General features: G+C 40.4%; 1 protein-coding gene across 1 annotated transcript in view; it reads left to right on the forward strand.

The window, feature by feature from the left end:
• Positions 1-3,083: 3,083 nt before the first annotated feature.
• TEX10 (testis expressed 10) overlaps positions 3,084-18,584 on the forward strand; it is a 48,981-nt gene continuing 33,480 nt past the window's right edge. Inside the window, exons 1-7 of the mRNA XM_080610645.1 lie at positions 3,084-3,112; positions 3,574-3,688; positions 6,495-6,683; positions 7,472-8,178; positions 13,213-13,456; positions 15,434-15,546; positions 16,904-17,142. Of these exons, the coding sequence (XP_080466771.1) occupies positions 6,504-6,683; positions 7,472-8,178; positions 13,213-13,456; positions 15,434-15,546; positions 16,904-17,142 (1,483 nt within the window). The 5' untranslated portion in view covers positions 3,084-3,112; positions 3,574-3,688; positions 6,495-6,503. The remainder of the gene's footprint in view (positions 3,113-3,573; positions 3,689-6,494; positions 6,684-7,471; positions 8,179-13,212; positions 13,457-15,433; positions 15,547-16,903; positions 17,143-18,584) is intronic.

Genomic DNA, 18,584 nt, shown 5'->3' on the forward strand with positions numbered 1-18,584 from the left:
AATGTTAACTTACTTTTTATTTTGGAGTTCTGGATGGAAACAAGAACCCTCATCCTGATGGTTTCTCATCTTCGTATCATGGAATGGAAGATGTCATCAAAATAAGGTAACACAGCAGCAACAAAACTGGTTAGTTTTGTGTATGGACAGACACAGGAATGAAAACAGTTCACTGACAAAGAAACTAAAACACAAACCACTGCTTTAAGAGATTGTGTAGAATTTCTAGAATGCCTCTAATTGTTCTTGTCAGAAGCAGAGATGGAACCAGAGCTCTTACACCTCGCGTACTCTATAACAGGAACAATGTTAGTGCCTGCTTAATGAAGATGAACTTGATTGGTAAAAAAGATCTTTCAGTTGGGAAGAAATTCTAAGTTCTGTTCCTGTCACGCAGAAAATAAAAATAGAAACAGCTTATTTTTGTGTGCTTTCAAAGTGCAGAACATTGTTAATTAAACTAATAATATCAGAATGTTCTGCTGTTTTAAATGGCCATCTCTGGGACAGCTGCTTTCCCCCTCCTACTGTGGAATCATTCCTAGTGGAAATGAAATTAAAATTCAGTTGAAATTACTTGAATTGGAAGTTGAATTTTTTGTTTTTCCTTGAGTGCAGAAGGAGCAGGCTGAAAATGGAAAGACCTCTCAATGTCTGAAGCACACTGATTTAAATGGGATTTGAATGGGAGGGATGCAAGTGTTCAAGGCCAGGTCTGACAGGGCTTTGAGCAACCTGGTCTAGCGGAAGGTGTCCCTGCCCATGGCAGAGGGGTTGCAACTAGGTGATCTTTAAGGTCCTTTTAAGATTCTGCTGGACAGGGTGTTGGGACATCTATTCTGGGTCATGCTTTGCCAAGAAAGGTTGGGGCAAATGATCCTTGAGGTCCCTTTCAACCTGGTAATTCTACAATTTTCTCTTTCCCAGGAGCAGTAAGGCAGACACCTGGGGTAACTGGAGAGAGTTAATAGAATTTAAACTTACGCACTCGCAAGAAAAATTTACCCAAGAGAAAGTTAATCTTTCTTTTAGCTTTGCCTTAGTTATGCATGTTTTACTCAGAGATCAGAGAGCTCTGAGAAGGTGGTTTGTAACAGAAGTGTGGAACTTCTCTTAGAAAGCAGAAGATGGAAAGAAGGGTATTCAAAGGCGAATTGATGGGACATGAAAAGTTTTGGGTGTGTAGCAGAAGAGTTACTGTCTGGTGTAAATTGTGATGATATCTCTTCAGGACAAGTGTGGAAATGTCCTCCTCTCAGGTTGCTGCTTCCTGTGCCTTCTGGGGCTGTGCTGTGTCCTGCTTTAGGGACCCACCACCCCTTTGAAGCATCAGTGAGCTTGATGACCATGTCGCTGTACAAAATTGTGCAGCGTGCCCAGTGCTTTGATGCTGTGTGTGAAACATGAAACCTGAAACACTGATGCTGGCTCTGCATTGAAATTATCTCTTCTAAGCCCTTTCCAACTCTGTAAACAGTTACTTGTTCTCTTACTTACGAAGATTAATTTAAAATCAGATGTAAATCCTAATGGACTCTCTACCTTAGCTTCTCTCAATATTTGCATGTATTTCAGTCTTTTCTAAGTCTCTTAATTGTGAGTAGATCAAGAGTCACTTTGTGTTATAATTCCCACCTAATTTTATGAGTGTCGTGGTTTAAGCCCCGGCTGTAAATTAGAACCACGCAGTCTACTTCCCCCCCCACTCCCCAGAGGGATGGGGAGGAGAATCGAAAGAATGTAACTCCCACGGGTTGAGATAAAAACAGTCCAGTAACTAAGGTATAACACAAATCACTACTGCTGCCACCAATAATAATAATGATAAGAGAAATAACAAGGGAAGAGAATACGATACCGCCCGCTGAAAAAGAGCCCGACAGAAAAGAGGACGTGCCCTTCCGGGTAGCTCCCAGTTACATCCCCTGGCATGACGTGCTTGTGGTTTGGAATACCTCTTTGGTTAGTTTGGGTCAGGTGTCCTGTCCCTGCTTCCTCCCAGCTTCTCCTCCTCCCTGGCAGAGCATGAGACTCACAAAGTCCTTGGTCAGTCTAAACATCGGTGTTATCAGCCCTGTTCCCAGGCCAAAAGTCAAAAACACAGTGCTGCAGCAGCTACTAAGAAAGAGAAAAACTGACTGCTACTGCTGAACCCAGGACAATAAGCTATGCAGAGTGCTTGAATATTGGTTCTCCAAGGAAAAACAAAGGTGGCACCGCCCTTCCTCTGGCACTAACCATAGATCAGAGCTTGTTCTTAGCAAACAGTTTTCTTGGCAGAGCTCTGTCAGACTAGAGAGCAGTGGCAAGGATTTAAGAAGGGTTGGTTTTCCGTAAGGCAAGTGTATTGTCCTGGTTGTCATATCTACCTCCAAACTGGGTGATCAGTACTTAATCTCCTGTGTGACTTGAACACAGAAAACAGCTTGAGGGAAGCTGGAGTTTCAAGCATGACAGTAATCTGAGTGTTTTAGTTCAGAAACCCAAAGTGAGACATCCCTGAAAGGTCTGATGATAGAAGTATGTGTTCAAAGACTACTGGAAGTTAGTCCCATGAGGTATCCATGTCTTCTCCAGTCCAAACCACCTGTTTCCTCAGCTCATGAGACAGATGGGGACAGTTTATAGCAGTGCCTGTTGCTATAGGATGAGGGGTAATGGTTTTAAACTAAAAGAGGGGAGATTCAGGCTAGGTATGAGGAAGAAATTCGTTTTTACAATGAGGGAGGTGAGGCACTGGCACAGGTTGCCTAGAGAGGGGGTAAATGTCCCATCGCTGGCAGTGTTCAAGGCCAGGTACCTGATCTAGTGCAAGGTGTCCCTGCTCATAGCAGGGGGCTGGAACCAGATGATCTTTAAGGTCTCTTCCAGCCCAAACCGTTCTATGACCGTATTTCTGTGCTGCTACTACGTTATCCCGACTCGCCGCAGCTCCCGCTCGCCGCCACTGCAGGTGGCGCCATCGCCGGGGTCCCGGCGGAACGGGCGGGCAGAGCGGAAGGAAGGGCGCTCCTTCCCGCCGTGGGCAGTCGCTGGTGCTGCCGCTCACGTGGGCGGTCGTTTCCGGGCAGGCTCTCGGGGGCGGAAGGGGGTTGTCGGTGCCGCGTGGTTGGTGAGTGGTTGGTGAGTGGTCGGCTCCGCGGCTGCGCGGGGCGGGGGGGAAAGGCGCCCGCTCCGGTTCCGTCCGGTCCGGTTCTGCCCGCGGTCGCGGCCCGGGTCCGGCAGGCTCGCCCTGCGCCTTGCGAACGGCCGCCTTTTGTGTGACCCACCCCCTTCCTGTAGGCTCCTGCGCAGGGCGGCGGGAAAGCGTGAGCGCAGCCGCGGGCGTGCCGGTCCTGAGAAACCGGCGGCCTCGGTTCCCCTGGCCGCGGGCGTCGTCTGTCGCTGCTCTTACCCCACGTCGCCCGGGGGTCCGTGCGGCTGCTCGGCTGCTTCCCTCAGCTGTTGCTCTTGCCGCTCTTTGGCCCTTCCCCGCCGCGGCGGTCGGGCTCCCGGGAGCCGAGCTCGCGGCCTTTCCGCCGGCAGTCACAACGCCGGGCGAGCACTAACGCGCCTTATTTAAACGCCTCACAGGGTGACTAGACCGGAGACCCCGAAAGATGTCCCGGGACGGCGAGGGAGGAGGTTTAACGGCATAGAGCTGCGGGAGGAGCCGGCGCCGCCGCTTCAGCAGCGCTTTGGCTTTGGGGTATGGCGTTCGCGGCGCGGTGTGTAGTGATGGGGTGTTGTGGTGACTGGGGATGTGCTGTCCAGCGTGGGAGCCGCGGAAAGTTAACTGCGATACTTAAGTATCCCCTTTGCTGGGAGAGAGCTCGCCCAGGTGGAAAGCTTTGATCAGGTTAGAGCAGTTAGGGCATGTACCTTGCCGTCTGGTTCCTCAGGATTTTCCTGATTGCTTGAGCTTGTAATTATGCTGGTAGCAGGATTCCCTGAGGATACTGCCTTGGAGCTGCGAGGGAGTAAGTTACAGGTGAAGCAGCTGCTCCTTTTGGTCTCTTCTTGTTTCCCTAAGCCTGAGGCGAGGCTGGCTGACTGGCACCTGAAGTAGCTCGAGAAGTGCTGTGTATGTTAAAGGAAGCCGGTATTGATTTGAGGTTACTCTAATGATTTGGCCTGTAAAACTGTATTGGCGCGTAAGCTGTTGGGTGCACTTAGCTCAGTCCTGTTGGAGGAGAGCCAGCCGAAAATACAGCTGGAGTCAAAAGGCAGTTGTTTCGGCAAGACCTCTCATTGAAATGTTTACATAAATTCATAAGCTGCATGCAGTTTTGCTTAATGTCTTTTTACATAGTCTTGTGGTGTTCTAGTGGCTTTGGTTTTGCAATCATTTCCTTTTAGTTTGGCATGGTACCTGTGAATTGGAAATGGATGTGCTTAGATTTCCAGTAAATAATTTCCAAGATACGCAGTGCAAGGTAAACTGTGCTGCTTTGTTTTATTTAGTAGGGGAAAGTGTACTTTATAAGCCTCCTCCTTCAAGAGAACTTAGTTTATTTGGTCCAGGTGTGTGTGCACCTGCATTGTAAAGTTCTTAATGGTAATGGGAAGCCAAACATTTCATCTTGTGGAGTGAGGCTTCCTAAATACGTCCATTAAGGCAAGCTTGGAAAGGGGAAATCACATTCATGTCAAAAGCTTTTAGCTATTTCTGTATGCCTTGCAATCAAGTAGTGAACACCTTGTTGCAATTCTTTCATTAAAGTTGCATTTGGTAAAAATCAAAAGCTTATAAAACCGTAGTTGTCACAGTCGGACACTAAAGGACCTTTCTATTCTGGCACCACAATGGGAGGTTTTTAAAAAGGCTTTCAATTGAGAGGTTACTTAAGCTAACTTTAGCCTTCAGTTAGAGTGGTCTTTCATGTAGCTGTTTGAAGTTAGCATGTGAAAAGCAGAAATTAAGTTGCAGTCAAATGTTTGTATAATCAGTTTAAATGGTCTTGAAAAGGATAGATCACGATAATTGAATGTAAAACATTCTTTAATGATTATTGTCATTATATGTTTATGAAATACTGTAATTCAGCAAAAATTCAGAGTTTGAAGCCCATTGGGAAAATCAGCTCTAGAATTCTGTTTTCTAGAGTGGTATCCACCATAAAAAAAACATTGTTTGGATGTTTATTTAGAAGTTTCTGGGTTTAGTCAGCTGTGGTTTTTTTTGTATGTGTTTGGGCTTTTTTAGTTAGTTTGGTCTTAAAAATGTGAGCATTGTGTTCACATTTCTTTGTGTGTAGTTCAGTTATGAAGAATGTGCAAAACCTAATTGCCCAAAGAGTAGTTTGTGAGAAGAAATGAAGTTTATGTACCTGATAGCATGGACTGTCTGGAAGTGTCTGGATTTCCAGCTTAATACCTGTTACCATTATAGAGTCGTCAGATGTTGAACCTGAACCATCATAATTAATGGCTTTGTGCTTGTCTCCCTCTTTCCCTTTTTAAATAGTAAGTAATCTCTGCACCCATTTCTGGGAGTCACCAGACCATGGATGGATTCATGGTCTCTCTTAACAGAAATTGAGGCACAATTTATGTGTGATGTTGAGTGTTGTGACATCAGCTTCTGAAGTCTTGTTATGGATGAATTTAGAAGTGCAGAAATCGAGAGAAAGAAGATTAAAGCAACCTGTGGTGTAGTGTTTGGTTTTGTTTTCTGTGTGTTGGGTTGTTGGTTTTTTTTTCTAATCTGGTAGAATTAAGAGTACTTTTATCAGTGCATATCTCAAAGCCAAAAGATCATTCAGAAACTGAAGTATGGGTTTTAATTTGTTTCGGTTATTGTACGTCTAGTATGTCTGTATGACTTGTAAGTATAGCTAATCATGCTGCCTTACTTCTTATGCCTTATTAAATATGACTTAATTTTTCTGTCTCTTTCTACTCTGTATGTGACCATTTAACACCCTTCGTTCCCCCTCCCTTCTTGCTGTTTTGTTTTTTTTAATGCACAGACTGGACTTTTCAGTGTGTAGTAGAAGTTTTCTTGATTCTTGTATACTCTGTTGTAAGTGAAGGCCTGATTAAACCCATGAATTTACCTGGGCACAGTATATGCTATTAATGATTGAGCTGGTAAACAATGTACTCATTAAATGAAACAGTTCACTGAGCTCTTTTGGCTTGATAAGTCAACTACGTAAAAAGTTGATTTATTGACCGGAACCTTTAAAACCAAAACAAACCCACCAATTTAATGAAACAAAGCAGTGGAAGATGGAGATACTTTGATGGTCTTTTTCAGTAAAGTAGTTCTCAGAGGAAAGACAGCCAAAGGAGCAGCAGAGGGTTTTTTGGCCACTAGACAAGCAGCCGCACTGAATCAGTCTCCATGTCTGTGTAGCCTAGCATCTTGTCTTGGGAGCAGATGCTAGTTATGCATAAGAAAAAAGCATTAAACCAGTAGCCTTCATTAGGAAGTTGCTGCTCTTTGATGGAAAAAGTATTCATTTATTGTGTATTTAATCAAGTTAAAATTCTAAATATCTTTTTTGCAGAGAATCAGAATGACTAAAAAAAGGAAACATCAAGAAGATTTCCAGAAAGTGAAATTAAAAGTTGGGAAAAAAAAGCCAAGACTAGAGAATGCAACTGATACTACCTTCAAAACAAAGGCCATACAAATTCCTGAGCAGCTCAAAGAAGATGGAGTGCTTCCTACACAAAATAGAAAACTTAACATAAAGGTACACTATGACGTTCTGTTCTGAGATGATAGAAAATTACTTGTTATTTATTAAGGTTTGCTATGCTTCCTAGAGTTTAGAAAAAAATATTTATTTAAAGAAAAACCAAAACAACCCAGCAGTATCTGAGTACAGCCCCTTTGTTCTTGGCAATAATCTGATCCATGAATTAAATGAGTCAAATTGTTGGACTAGTGTATAAAGCAAAGGAAAGCTTTTCTGCAGTGCGAAAGCTAAAGTTCCATGCTGATTTAAATATCCGAGATTAACATTCAGTTTTTGAAAGTCTTGGGTCATAACTTAAGGACAGGGTTTTAAAAACCAGGCTTCCTGAGACTGTTTTAAAAAAACCCTTGTATTTCTTTCAATGGTGGTTGTACTTTCCTTCCTTTGCATTGTCTTCTGTCTCTTGCAGCTCTCTTCTCAAACTGAAAAAAGCTGCTGAGACTGAGATTTCGTAATTCTACTTTTGAAAACAAGTGTGAGAGGACTTATTTTTGGTCATTCCTCTGTAAAGTCAGTAGGGTTGTGCATAAACTTAAGAATGAGGAGTTTCTAATTACCTGAAGGACAAGTCATGGTATCTTGTTTTTCCTGTCATTGAATTTTGATGATTTGTTCATTGTTATGCTTCAATATTATGTTTGTTCTGAACATGTTATGCTGTTATAAACAGCAGTACGTCATCAGAATAAATTCTTTATTTTTGAGTGTTCAAGAAAAAAGTGCTGGAAGTAGGTGAGGAAATTTAAATTGCTTAAAGCAGTAATATGTTTCTTTCCTTTTAGGATCTGCTTTCACAGATGCATCACTATAGTCCTGGGGTTAAACATAATGCACTTCTTGGGCTCAAAGATCTCCTGTCTCAGTATCCATTTGTAATTGATGCACACCTTTCAAATATAGTAAGTGAGGTGGCAGCTGTGTTTACAGACAAGGACTCTGGTGTCAGAGGAGCAGCTGTTCACCTGCTGCAATTCTTGGCTTCAAAAATAAGAGCGGAACAGATTGCTCCATTCTTTCCTTTGGTAAGTGCCCATCTCTCCAGTGCCATGACTCATATCAGTGAGGGAATTCAGGAAGATTCATTGAAAGTCTTGGACATTTTACTGGAAGCATACCCAGCACTTCTCACAGACCGCAGCAGTATATTGTTGAAGAATTTTGTAGAGCTTATTTCTCACCAGCAACTGTCAAAAAGACTGAAAAGCCGAGAGAAACTTTCCTGGATGCTCTCTGTTAACCCCAATCGCAGAGTAACCTCTCAGCAGTGGAGGTTAAATGTACTTATCAGGCTCAAGAAGTTTCTCCAAGCAGTGGTGGATGGCTCCAGTGAAATAGAGGATGAAGGGCTTCAAGAACAAAAGGATAACCCTCGTTCTGTGAGGAACCCAGTCTCTATAAATTGGAAGGTCCATGCAAATAATCAGCAGTGTATACAACTGTTTGAAAATGGTGGCTTACGACCAAAGATCAACTCGTCATTTAGACTGAGGTGAGAAAACGTTAACTAATTTGAGAATTAATGTCAACTCTGCAATCACAATGTTAAACTGTCTTCTGTTGCTGTTGAAGACAACAGTTTAACTTTCATTGTGGGATTGTCACTTAGCCATGTTTAGGGCATTTAGTGTAATTTGCAGTGGCTTGAAAATATGGAAATAGTCACCAGATAACTGTGCTGTGTGTATATGATGAACTTCCCCATTATGAAATAAAAGCTTTATTTTATGTTATTCATAATTATTTTGGAAGACCAACTCTAATGGGTTCTTTTGGAATGCAAGCTGGTGACTACAGGTTGTTGCAGGATATCAAGTAGACCTGGGGGCAAGCAGACAAATTTCTTTAAGCATAAGCTAGTTTTTTTACACTGTGATAATGAATTTTATGGAATTTTGTACTTTTACCCTCAAGAGTCTGTCATAAGTTTAGGAGTCTCTTTTCTTTGAATGTAGCTCCTTTTTAAAAGGATGGCATGGTAGGATGTGTCAGGCTGTGTGAGTTCTCTTGAGTTTGATTCTATATATTTTTAATCAATTCACCGGTTTATATCTTTACTATGGATGAAAGATGCCTGAAGCATGTTGATGAATATGGGAGAAAATATAGTGCGCTTAGACACAGGAAAGTTTGTGTGCTTTTTTTGTAGTATGCTACATAGATGTGAGCTGAAGTTAAGGGAGAAATAATTAACCATCTTTATTTCTCTTCCTTCTTTCTAATTCACCCACTCTTCAGACTAAAAGGGAATCTCCCACCCCACTTTACGGTACAAACATTGGCATCCTCATATATATTCATTTCTGTAGATGTTGCGTACCTGCTGGTGGGAGACCTGGAATGACTACTTGGAAAATAGAAACTGTTTAGTCATTGCACAGCACTTCTAATCTATAGATATTAAGGTGGTTTTATGAGAAACCATGAGCCTTGTTGTGGGGAGACTGAATGAGTTTGGTGTAATTGCTTTATACACCTTATCTAGGAGGTCAGTGGCAGAAAACGATATAAACCCCACTGCCTAGTCCATTGCTACGTCCAGCTCGTATCTTCAAATGAATGAAGTGCAGAAGAAGAGGTGTTCTCTTTCAATACCAGAGGTGTTGGCCTGAATTATCAGGTAGTTTCTGTCTCTATCATGGAGACACACAAATGAGACAAATCCATTCCCACTCTACAAGACTTTCTCTCTGTATATAGCATATTATTTGTGGTAAGTATAGGAAATTTACATTAAGCTAAGTAAAAAGGTGCAGTTTATTGTCATAGAAGTGGTTGTTAATATAGCATAAGAGTTCAGTCATGACTATGAGTATCTGCTGCAGGTAAAATTCTAGTTGGAAACTAAGACCTGTGAAGCCCACCTGAGGCAAAGGTTCAGTGCGGGGCACAAAATAGTCCTACGGACTTCATCTCTGCGGTCAGAAGCATACCATTATGTACCACCATATATCAGAGGATTCTTGTATTGTGCCCTGAATGATATTCAGTGTGTGATGTGCCATGCCCTGTAATATCTGAAGATGCATTGTATCCAAGATCTAGGAAACTAAACTTTACATCTGGTGTCACCGGAACTGGATTCTGCTTTTCTGAGGAGCTAGATTTTGGTGAAACATCATGATCCGCTTGTGGTTATAAATACTTAAAAAAAGGCATTTGCAAGCTTGAGGAAGAGAAGATTAGAAGGAAACATTGCTAGAATCCAAGGCGAGACTGGCAAAGCAAACTGATGAAAGCAGAACAGAAGAATGAAAAGAGAACGGGCATCTGCAGAAGGTACTAAAATGTTCTCATTTTCTTGTATTTGCACAGACTTTTGATGAATACATTTTGGACAAAGGGCCAGTACAGCTTTTTTTAGTGGATGTCTGCAGAATTCTAAGAGTGGAAGTTACTGTGGTGGTTTTTTGTATCTGCCACTGAAATCTTTTCTGATGATCTGGAGGTACTTTATTCTGCCTTTGCTAATCCCAGCTGTGGCCTTTTACAGGCATTCCCAGGCCTGTGCTGTGACCACTACTGCAAGGACAAAAATTAGTTCTAATAAGAGGTGCAAAGCATCTGCAATGATTCTTCAGTACTTCCAAAATCTCAGTGTGTGTGGTTTTGTTTAAAGAAGTCAATGGACAAATAGTCAAGTCCTAACTGTAGGCAATGAGTTGACCAAACCGTAAATGATTGTGGTGTGTATTGTTGGCCTGATCACTAATACTGAAAGTAGGTTTCAACTTTGTTCTTCAAAAAGTAGACTTGCACACACCACTAATAATATGCAAAATTGTTAAAGTTCCTGTATCCTTTTAATCTGGCAAATTCATTTAGTTGGGATGGCACCTCGTTGATAACCTTGCAGTTATGGAAAGGGGTTTTCAGAATCAGTTTTTGGTATTAATGTTTAGTAGAAAGTGAAGCTTCTGGGCCTGGAATGCTGTATGATTCAGCAACGCAAATCTGAAGACTTGATTAGTTTCTGTTGTGTGCTAGGTCTTCCTACTGTGTGTGAATTAAAGATTAAAGTGAATTAGGAGATTACTAGAATATATCCTCTGCTTTATATGCTGACTGTGCTGCTTTTTTCATCAGACTCATTTCAGATGTGGAAAAATGGAAACCTTCACAACTTACATGTGGTGGTATCAAGGTGTGTGATATTTTTTTGAGTGGAAGTGGTGCTGCTGAAGAGAAATGGTAGAGCTTCTGTTTCTGCTGAGAAAGGACAAAATGAAGCTGGAGAGAAAAGTGAAGATGGCTTGAGACACCAAGGTGGAAGACAAAGCACAGTGAATAAATATGTATATGGCATGACCCATGCATCAGATAGAAATGAAAAATACCTTTCACTTACTGTACTGAGTCTTTCTTTGCTGCAGTTGTCAGTGCACACAAAAAAGGAGACCAGTAACCTGTCTTAGACTCTGAGCCATAAAAACTTATTAATTTCTGATGACTTTTCCTCTTCTAAGCAGCAGAAAGTTGTTTCCTTATTTTCTGTTTCACACTTTTACACTTTCTTGACTTCCCCTTGCTGAATTCCTGTTGTCTTCTTACTATCAAATGGCAAATATGTTACACAGTTGTTTTTCTGGTTTTTGTGGGTTTTTTTTCTTGCTTGTTCCTGCTTTATAAAAATATTGGCATTTTAAAGAGAAATGACAGCTTAAGGGGTACACAAATATCTTGCAGCTCCCCTCATTAGTATTTCATGCCATATGAAGTTAATATGTTTTGTAGTGTTTCTGAGAGCTGCCTTACCATTAACGAATAACAGATGTGGGACAAAAAGATTAACACTTTATTTGACATCAAGCCCTCCCAGTTCCAGTGAATCTGTATTGCTAAGGATATTGCACTAATCAAATGCATAATGGACAATTTACAGTAATACTTTGTTAGTGTTGAACAGATTTTATTTATCCCTGTGGTTGTTAACTTTGAATATTTGAAGGAGCATTACCTTGAGAGATGGGGGCTTCTTTTGCAGGGGTACATGAAAGCTATGCTGAGTATTCTTCCTCTAATTTTGGCAGGTAGGTGGAGTATTTGGCATGGATTCTTCCTTCTTTTTCCATCTTTTGCTTCAGGAAAGTACTGAAATAGTTGTGTATTACAAAGGGGTGTGTGTGTGTGTGTGTTATACTTTTGTAAGAATCTTGAGGTATGTGTTGCCAGCTTCTCAGGTTTCATGCACTGTTCAGTCTTAATGGGGGAGATTCTAGGGTTTGTGTTCCAGAAACACAGTGCTGGAATCCAGTGCTCTGCTGTAACACCGGTGTTATTTTCAGATAAGCAATTAAAGACTTTACTACTTCAGAACTGTTTCAGCCAACTACTGGCATTTCAGAATCTCAGCTGAGTGTGTAGTCCTGTCATGGCATAGCATTTACAGGACAGTCTAACCTTATCAGTGAGCTCTTGGTATCAACTGCATTGTCCAGTGATGCTTTAGAATTCACTGTGGTTATAACTGGAAGATGATGTTTGTCTACAGTGTCTTTAGATGACTACGTTCAATGTACTGATTTTATGTATATTAAAAAGTTAGACTTGTGATGGGTATTCACTGCTGTGTGTTAGAAAACAAAATAATCATGGAAAATATCAAAAATCATCATGGAAAATGATGTCAGAAATCATCAGTTGAAATTATTGTTGCCTTTTTTGTGTGTCTTTTAACATCTCTGTATTGTTTAACATTAAAAATAGTTATTCAGAGTTTTTGTTTTTGTTTTCTTTGGAGAATCTTCATTTAAAAATGGGTACAAATTGCCTGACTTATCCAGGAGTAGGATTTGGTGGTTTGTTCTGATAATCCCTTTTGAAACACAAATGAAGAGCTGGGGGCAAGTCCTTGTTTTTCTTGCTTTCTGGGAGATGTTATTTTAATTTATATCTCCTCATGTTTTGATAACTTTTATGTAACTTCATGTCAGATAACTTTAATACGTTTCCAGCTAGTGTCTCTCCAGAGCATTATAATTAAACATATAAACCAAGTTATATTTTTGCAGAATGATATTTTTTTTCCTATTAATATGAAACCCAGTATGTTTATTATAGCTGGAGGTGGTTATTAGCTGTAATAAACCTCATGCATTTCACAATACTTTGTAGTCAGTTTCATTATTTTGCTTCAAGGAGCTTAAAGCTTTTTAATTTTGTTGTGCTCTGTACAGTGAATTTGATCTGTTGGTGGAAGGTGATGCAATAATGCAAATCATGTTTCTCCACTTTATAGGCTTTACATATAACAGTGGGGAAAGAAATAATGAAATCTAAGGAGTTACTACAGAAGTACACAAACTTGCAGGGAGATTCGGGAGCAGGTTTGTTGTAGGTGGTTTGAACGCCCTTTTGTCCTGACTGAAATACCTAGCAAGAGAGCAAGCGAGTGTTTAATATATTAAAAAAAAAGTTATTTTTGCTGTTATTCAAAAAGCAGGAAAGTGCTGTTACTCTAATCTGTTCTTTAAAGGTGTGATCTTTATCTTTTTTTCTTCTTTTTTTTTTTGCTTTTATCATTTAGGTCTCTGACAGGTGTAATGGACAGTGCAGAAAAAGGCCTGTCCTCGGCTGAAAACCTAAAAGGTTTTATTGAGATAATAATTCCATTACTGATTGAGTGCTGGATTGAAGCATCTCCTGCACAATCAGCTCCCATTCTTGGAAACCTCTTGGAATCAGACTCTCAGCAGCTTATGCAGCAAGTGCTTAGTATAATACATTTATTGTGGAAACTCACAAAGCGACATGATGAAACATACAAAATGGTAAGGGAGAAGTGATCCATGGCATAATGATGACAGTTCATTTTGTTTTGATTGGAATCTAGTGATTTGGTGATTGGAAATAGTGGAAATATTTCATTAAGAGAGAAAAAGCCTAGGTTTTGAGTGGAGTTTGAGTTTGGATTTTTGACAAGTCTCTTTACTCTAGAAAAGCATCTCTTGAACTGAGCAGTCAGTTCAGCGGGAGTCTGCGGAAATCCTTGACAGACTGCAGCACAAAAGCTTTTGGAACTGAAAGTGGCATTGGAAGAAGGGGAGCATTTTGTCTCCCAGATAACCTCTAGAATATAAATTTGGCAAAGTGTAGAATGTTTGTTTCTTGGTTTTATATGTTTTATGGGTGCAAGGGGGGAAATGACCAAACCTTAAATCCTCGAAAATGAACAAACCCTAAACCCTTGGAAAGGTAGGGGCTAACAGTGGTATGAGGTCAGTCATGTAACTGCTTGGTGCAACCTACATTTTTGTGTCATGGTTGGTAGTATCAGAAAACATTGAATCAAAACCTCAAGAAGAATTTTGGAAAATGTTCTCATTTTGTCTGTCTTTGATAAATAATTTTTTAATCTGCTGCTCTTCCAAACGTTTTGCAAGCTGAGAAATGCGCTCTCTATTTTGGCTGTTGAGAGTAGTTGGAAGGAATGTCTTGACTTCATATACAACTGTAGGTCCATTTGCTATACAAAATCTACTCAGAATAAGTGATAAACATTTGTGGAATCATTCCGTTAGACCAGAATTACCCAGCATACACAGTCTTAGGGGTGGATTCAGTGTGTATGAACAAAATACGCTCTTCCCCTTTTTCCTCTTCAGCTTTTCTAGAGGGCCTCTTGGAAACAGGCAGTTGGCAAGGTAAATACGTGTGGCCTGCTGCCCCTAGCCTTTTTCCTTGTGGTACTGCAGAGCTGCTGCCCTTAGCCATAGGATGTCTTGCTTTGGTCACATGGAAGGAGTGCTCCTGCGTCAGGATATGAGTGGACTTACGTACACGCAATTGCATTATGACCTTAGGATGTTTAGGAGGGGAAAAATTATCAGATACCCATACAATCTTTTTCTGGCATGTTGTGTTTTCTATAAGATAAGCAGTTCGGCTTTTTCCTGTATAGTCACCTTTTTATATAAAATGAATTCAAATGCCTGAGTTTGAAAATGGAAGCTTTGTGCCCTTAGGCTTACAAGCCATAGTGGTTATTACAGACACCTTGGAAAACCACTCTGAATATGCTTAGTGGGAACCTATTATTCTTTGAGATAGTTTAATGGTCATCCTCTGTTCTTAATACTTGAATATCAAAAAGATTATTCTGCCTGACCAATGTGATAGCAATTCAGGACCTTTTTTGTGATGCGTTCTGTGGGACACTTTGTGTAATGGTAACTGTAAGTTTCTGCTAACCCACAAAGTGAAAGTATTTTCAAACGTTGAAAATAATCCCTTTTTGTATGAGGATGGCTTTTCTACTGGAAAACATTTTGTCAATGGGCTTTGAACAGCAAGGACACTAATGATGTGGAAAGGTGAAAGCAGTGTCAGAATGCATCTTAATGGAAACTTCAGGACAGTCACTCCAAGTAAATCAAGAAATTCCCTTTGATGTTAAGTACCCTGAAAAAATCAATATAAAAGCACCTTCAATTCACATCTGTAACTGCTTCAGTTTAATATTGCATATAACCATATTAGTATGTGCCAAGAAAATGCACTGGTCCAGTCTGGATTAAATGTTGTTGCTCAACTTTGACTTACAATTTTTACTCCCTTGTTTTATGAACCTGGAGATCTGTGCACAGGACTTCACATTCACATCTAAAAGCAAATATGCATGAACACTTCAAATAGAAGATAAAGTTCCTGTTTTTCTTTGATTCCAGTAATGGATTTTGGAAGATGATTGCATCAGTGTGTTTCACTTACTACCATGTTTTCTGACTGTCATCTGCTTTCCTTGACAGGATCTATGGCTCCGAATGAATTACCTTGTTGATTTCAAACACCACTTCATGCGTCATTTTCCTTACTCTTTACAAGAAACAGCAAAGCACAAGAAGAAAGACTCATGCAAAGGGTAAAAATAAGCATTTGGTTGTTTTTTGTTAAGGTATTGTATAGGAAGTCATCTGAATAGCCTGTGATAGAAATTAAAATGCTGTCCTAGAGAAATGAAAGTATTTTATTGACTGCTTATTGACTTGATTGGAATTTGCATATTGCTAAAATGGCGATTTGTGTTAGTCTGACTGGTTTCACATTTCTGCATGTTTTCTTCAGTTGACTGCTGAATTACATCAAAACATAGGTAAAACTTTGCCCCCTCTCACCCCCATTACTATGTTCTATTTGTATTACAGGGCTGGATAAATACAGCTAGGAGGGAGGATGGGACACACTGTGCTTATTTTTTATGGCAATCCAGTACTGAAGCAGGAAAAGCCAAACACTCACATGCTTCTTAAATATTAAGCTGGCAGAATGTGGGCAGTAATTTTGTTGTGGTACAGGCCAGTAGCAGGTTGTCTGCCCTTCTCAGCTCCTGGGTGTGAGACTATAAAGTCTGTTCTGGAGCTATTCTGTGCCATTGCAGCCGATGTAGAACACTGGTGTTTGTACAAGGGGTATCAACTTCTGTCTGTCTGCGTTTCACATATTTGCAAACTGTGCCACTGCAGATTGAGCTGTAGTGGTAGAACCACCTCTTTTTTTATACTATGGGTCTGCCATTGTGCAAGTATCCTTGGGGCTGAAATACCACTTGATGCTTTTACTGTTGTATTTTCCCTTCCTGGAAGGGCACATAGGTCAGAAATACAGTATAGCTCCTTAAATGCTTTCATTTCAGCCAAGTCTTACCCATTAAGTTTATAAGCCAAAATGTGTTTTGCCTTTCCAGGTTTTGATCTGAACACCCTTTCTAGAACTGGTAGTTAGGCAAGGCAAATGCAACCATCTTTCTTGTCCTACAGATGATATCCTGACTAACTGTACTTCTGTTGATCCTTCTTCATGCTACTACTAAGTTTTGTCCCATTCTTGTGCTTCAAAATAAATATGTTGTTGGATAAATGCAGGAAAAATAATCTGTGAATTTGTGAATTCTTTTTTTGTGGTTGTTTTGACTGTTATTTCAAGACTTTTAGAAACTTAGCTTCATGCCATGAAAATGTTGCTTTTGTTTTCCTTGCTTATCAATATATTAGGTTAAAGGCCTGCACTTGGAAACCTTGCATGGTGTTTTGGGGCTTCCTTAGTGGCAGAGCAAAAAATTTCAAGCACTCAATTGTCAAATGTGAAGACTTTAAAATATGTATTAACTTTAACATTTTTTTTAATACATAGTATAATTTCTGCCAAAGTAACGTATATTAAAAGGCACAAATATTTTTTCTGAAATCTCACTTTTCTTTTCTCCCTCTCCTCCCCATTAGAAACAAATATTGTGTGACATCCTCAAACAGCGTAGACCATCTTTTACTGAACTTAACCTTGTGTGACATAATGGTTTCACTAGCAAGCACTTCGACACTTCAGATGGATTCTGGTTGGCTGGACATGATAAGGAAATTTGTGACAGATACTCTTCAGGATGGTAGCAAGCTGAATAGCAAGCAGGTGAACAGATTGCTTGGTGTGACTTGGAGACTAATGCAAATACAGCAAAACAAAGGTAAGATATGAGTAGTTTCTGAGAAGCAAAATTATGCCCTGACGAAGAGCTTGATTTATGGCATTTTCAGGTCACTTCATCTTACATCCTCAGTTGTTACATCGTAATGTATTTTGTCTATAGATGTAAATTGAATTTCTTGGTCATATCCCTGCGTGTAACATTGAAAACTACTTGATTTTTAGGAATGCTGTTAGATTTATACTGTTGATATACAAAGCGTTAATATATTTGTGGACCTGTTTTCTGTTTTTGCTACTTAATATGTTATAAATGGGAAGATTAGTTTTCTGCATTGAAGAAAATAATTATTAGGATGTAGAGGTGCATGATAACTTGAATATTTCAGTCCTTATTTAAAATCATTAATATAGTTGGTAGGCTCCCTTTGAGTACTGTCAGATGACCATTCTAGTTCTGTGATTACATGGAATGCCAAGATAGTTCTGATGGAAGCTGCTGTATGATATTTTCCAAGCTGTTTTATTTGAATCCGTTTCCAAGAGAAAACACATTTCCAGTTATGACTTGCAAGACCAGTGCAGTATGTTGATTGTGTTGCAAGTAAGACCTTGGTTGACATGTTTGTTAAGTGATTGATGTAGGACTTTTAAGAAAAGAATTTTTCAGTAGATCTAAAGGTGCCAGGGGTCTGTTGTGTCTTAGCAGTCTGGTAGAAGTGGATTCCACAGCCACATAGCCAAGTAGAGTTTATAGAAAATTCATTGCCTTTTAGCAGCAGGTTTCACTGTTGGTGTTGTAAGATGAAAAGTTGTCAAATGTCTCTCAAATATACTTTGGCAGTTAGTTGTATCTGCTTCCCAATCCATTTTAACTGGGAATATGTCTGTTCCTTGTGGCAAAGGCAGCCAATGGTGTCCTGGGATGCGTTAGGAGGAGTGTTGTCAGCAGGTTGAGGGAGGTGATCCTTTCCCTCTGTTCTGCACTGGTGAGGCATTACCTGGAGTGCTGTGTCCAGTTTTGGTCTCCCCAGTACAAGAGAGATGTGGACATACTGGAGAGAGTCCAATCAAGGGCCATGATGATGATGAAGGCACTGGAGCATCTGTCCTGTGAGGAGAGGCTGAGTGAGCTAAGGCTGTCAGCCTGGAGAATAGAAGGCTCAAGGGGGCTTCTTATCAGTTTATGTAAATACCTTAAGGAATGGTGTAAAGAAGAGGGAGCCAGGCTTTTTTCAGTGGTGCCCAGTGACAGGACAAGAGGCAGTGAAATGCAGTTTCTGCTAATGTTTGGACATGATGTCTGAATATCAGGAGCACCGTTTCTACTGTTTAGGGTGACAGAGCACTGGCACAGGTTGCTCAGGGGGGTTGTAGAGTCTCCGTCATTGAAGATAATCAGAAACTGTCTGAACATGGTCCTGACAGCCAAATCTAGCTGATCCTGCTTCAGCAGGGATGTTGTACCCAGATGACTTCCAG

The sequence above is a fragment of the Psittacula echo genome (genome assembly GCF_963264785.1).
Source record: "Psittacula echo genome assembly, chromosome: 2".
Lineage (NCBI taxonomy): Eukaryota > Metazoa > Chordata > Aves > Psittaciformes > Psittacidae > Psittacula > Psittacula echo.